Source organism: Benincasa hispida, chromosome 12 (assembly GCF_027475165.1).
Source record: "Benincasa hispida cultivar pf3 chromosome 12, pf3_genome.v1.1, whole genome shotgun sequence".
NCBI classification, from domain to species: Eukaryota; Viridiplantae; Streptophyta; class Magnoliopsida; order Cucurbitales; family Cucurbitaceae; genus Benincasa; species Benincasa hispida.
In genome coordinates this window covers 69,788,031-69,791,965 of record NC_143489.1, presented here as the reverse complement: position 1 = coordinate 69,791,965, position 3,935 = coordinate 69,788,031, and the positions used below count along the sequence as shown (strand labels likewise).

Genomic DNA, 3,935 nt, shown 5'->3' with positions numbered 1-3,935 from the left:
TTAAACCAAATGACCTCTTATTGTGTATCAACTTCTTATCTCTGGGTCCCACAAGTTCATAAAATAATAATAATTGTAGAAATTTTTTAATATAAATAAAGTTGATATATTTTAAGGGATTTTCAAAAACTAGAAAATAGGAAAATTATTTACCAAAATTTTAGTAATATGTAATAGACTAAAATTTCCCTATATTTTAACCACAATCAATTTTTAAGGCCAACTTGATTTGGATTGAAATGTACGTAATTGAAAAAGTCTGATGCCTTCCTTCGCTTTTAAAAGGAATTTCCAAACGAACTCAATCATATTCCACACACTAATTATCATTTTCTTTCTATCTTCTTCAAAATACAAAATTCGATGGCTTTAGAAATTATTGTTGCTTCAGCCAGGCGCCTTACAAGAATTGACCCTACACCCAACACGAAGATATACGTCGTCGTTTCAATCACCGGCGACGCCGTCAAGGAGCAGATCAGTGCTAAAACCGACGTGGACCGACACGGTGGCGGAAATCCTACGTGGAACTTTCCGGTGAAATTCGACGTGGAAGGTTTAAAACAGGATCTGAAAGCTCGTATTGTTTTTGCTCTTAAGTGCGAGGATGAGAAAGGACATAAAGATTTAGGTGAAGTCCACGTGTCGGTTGCTGAGCTGTTGAAGTCTGCTGAAGATGGAAACTCCATGGGATCATACGCCGCCGTTTCGTATCCGGTTAGAGACCCGTCGGGGGAGTCGGTGGCCTTGCTGAATTTCCAGTACAAATTTGGTGGTTCTCCGATGAATGATGCTCCGGCGGCTGGTTTCGCCACCAGCAGGTAGAAAATGATCGATGAATTCCATTTATAAGATCCACAAAAATAATTACAACTGAAACGTCTTTATTTACAGATAAAGTTCTGAAACTTTTAAAATACATACACTGTTTGGTAATGATTTCCATTTTAGAGTATGAGAAATTTGATTGATTGATTTATTTATTTATAATGTTTACATATTGAAATCAAATTGTTGTTTGATATGAAATTTGAAATTTGTTTTATGTTTATTTTTTTTATTATCGTTGGTAGTTCAGTTTCGATTTGAAATTCAAGTTATTACTTGTCTCCTAAATCATAAGTCAACTTCAATCTCGAAGTAAGAGATTCTATTCTTTCACCAGTACCAATTGGTTGATTTATGCTATTTTGATAAAAATTGAAGAGAAAAAAATATATAAAAAAGTTATCTTCTTAATTCCAAAATTTTGAAGAATATGTGCATTTCGTCTCTGAATTTTAAAAAATATACTTTATTTAGTCTCCAAGTTTATAAAAATAGGTTTATTTGGTCATTGAATTTTTAAAATATACCTTTTTGGTCTAAGGTTTATAAAAATAGGTTTAAAAGGTCTTGAAGTATTTTCGGTTTATTTTTTGAAAATAATTATATGATATTTAAAATTAGAAAAAATAGTTTTAAAGAGGATGTGATTTTTAAAAATTATTTTTCTAATTTAAAATGTAATATATTATTTAAAATAATAGTATAGAATTATTTGAGGGACTTTTTAAATTTATGTTTAAAAATTCTTTAAAAATTCAAGGATTAAAAAGTACATTTTGAAAACTCAATGATCAAATGGGTCTATTCTATAAATCTGTGGACTAAAAATATACATTTTTAAAACTCAGAACTAAACATGCATATTCTTCAAATTTTGAGGACTAGAAGGGTAATTTTCTCCAAAAAAAAAAATTATTTCGTTCTTTTTTCTAAATTAAGAAAATAGACAAATCAACTTTAAATTTAAGAGCAATGATTAAGTACAATTTTATGCTTTTCACTTCTTTATCAGAAAAAAATTATGAAAATTTTTATCTTTTTAAAAAAATAAAATTGTCACTTGACAATTTTATATTAGATGCAGGTTCGGCTACATATAAGATAGATAAGGTCGGACTATATCTAAATATATTTTTTAAAAATTTAATTTAAAAATGCCGCTGTACTTCTATTAATAAAGTAGTTAAGGAAAACCTACATCCATGGACTAAAACTGAATATTGTTAAATTTTAGGGACTGAAGTATAAGATTTATACTATGGACCAAATGAATCTATTATCCGAAAGTCTCGGAGACCAAAAAAGTAATTATTTTCAAACAAATCAGGGAGTGTTAGCTGTCAGGTTAGTGATTTACACAGAGAAATTTTAAGAGAAAGATTTTAATAATTAAAAAAAGGTGGTTTTTTTAGTATTTTTCAGATTATGTGTTTTGACGATAAATATAGAAATTGAATCCAAATTTAAATAATGATTCTTTTAATTATAAAATTAAAATGGTAATTAATTAGTTTAATCAGAGAGTATATTTCGATTGACATGACATACAATTGTGTTAATGATTATGAGGTATGATTCGAATCTCCTTATTAATTAATTTGTTTAATACATTAAATTTATGAAAATGTTTTATGTTATATTCATATATTTTTATATTACTCTTTCATAAAAAATTATACACTCTAACAAATTAATTTATAATATCTCATATTATACGTATTTTAATTAAATAAAAACAGAATGGGTTTATTACACAAAGTGCTGCATTCATCAAAGTTTTGCATTTTCAAATTTATAATTCACAATTTAAATATATTGAAAATATAAAAGTGTTGTTATCACTCTTCATTAACCAGAAGCATGGGAGTATATCCACCACAAGGATATAACCATCCTCCACCACCACCAGCAACAGGATACGGCGGTTACCCCCCACCACCAGCAACAGGATACGGCGGTTACCCCCCACCACCAGCGGCAGGACATGGTGGCTATCCACCACCACCACCACCATCACTACAGTCGTCGGATCCATATCCATCACCATCACCATCTCACTACACGCCACTGCAATATCCACCGTACAAAGTCGGGCCATTGGCAGCGGCGCCACCACCGTCGCACTACACGTCAACGCCAGCATATCCACCATATAACGTCGGACAATCAGCAGCGCCGCCATCTCACTACATGCCGCCATCGCTGTATCCGCCGTACAACGTCGGACCATCAGCAGCGCCGCCGCATGCACATTCATATCCACCACACCCAAGTCACGTGCAGGCACGTGCGGCTCCAGTTGAGCAACGATCGGTGCCAAAGAAGAAAAAATCGGTATGGGGATCAGCGTTGGGGGTGGCCGGTGCGGTTGCAGTCGGAGTTTTCTCCGGCGTAGCGTCGTCGTCATTGGAGCTCCCGTCGGCGCCGGCGCCGGAATTCTCCGATTTAACGGCGGGATTTCAAATACCGGATCCCTCAGGCTATGCCCCGCAAGATTTATCGTTCATTAATACGTTTCCAGATCCTTCTGCTATAAGGGATGCCACTTACGTTGATTATAGTTCCCTTGTCTAATTTATTACTACTTGTATTGTATTTTAGGTGTCTTTTTTATTTTATTGTTTGAACTTTGTATTGTGGGGATGTTTGAGATGTTGTGATGTGTTTAAATAACGAGTTTGACTTTTTTTTTTTTTTTTTTTATGTAAATTAATTTAAAACTTTAGGTTTAAATTACCAAAATTTATTGGTGCATCCTAAGTTACTGATCGACCAAATGTGTATGAGTGATGAAAATGAGAATAAATATGGTCTAGTGCAAACATACACGGTTGATGAAGTAATGAATCTTGAAGTATTCCAAAAGTTGAATCTCACGAACTCAATTTTTCTAAGAAAGAGCTTTTCAATGTAATCAAGAGGTTACCAATAAAATGAGTGATTTTGGGGTTGAATGTTGACAAAAACAATAAACAAAAATGTTGAACAGAGATGCCGTTATGTTCCAAACTTTTGGTTCTATACTGCAAATGATGCGACCACATCATTCCAAGACAGTGAAATATGCATAAACATAAAACTACTCCTATTCAGTCTGGTGTCTAATT

At 33.0% G+C, this 3,935-nt stretch overlaps 1 protein-coding gene across 1 annotated transcript; it reads left to right on the top strand.

The window, feature by feature from the left end:
• The first annotated feature begins 313 nt into the window (after positions 1–313).
• On the top strand, positions 314–3,598 carry LOC120067600 (uncharacterized). Its single transcript, XM_039019145.2, has 2 exons — positions 314–821; positions 2,685–3,598. Exons 1-2 carry the CDS (start codon positions 364–366, stop codon positions 3,400–3,402), a joined length of 1,176 nt encoding a protein of 391 aa, XP_038875073.2. The 5' UTR covers positions 314–363; the 3' UTR covers positions 3,403–3,598.
• The last annotated feature ends 337 nt before the right edge of the window (positions 3,599–3,935 follow it).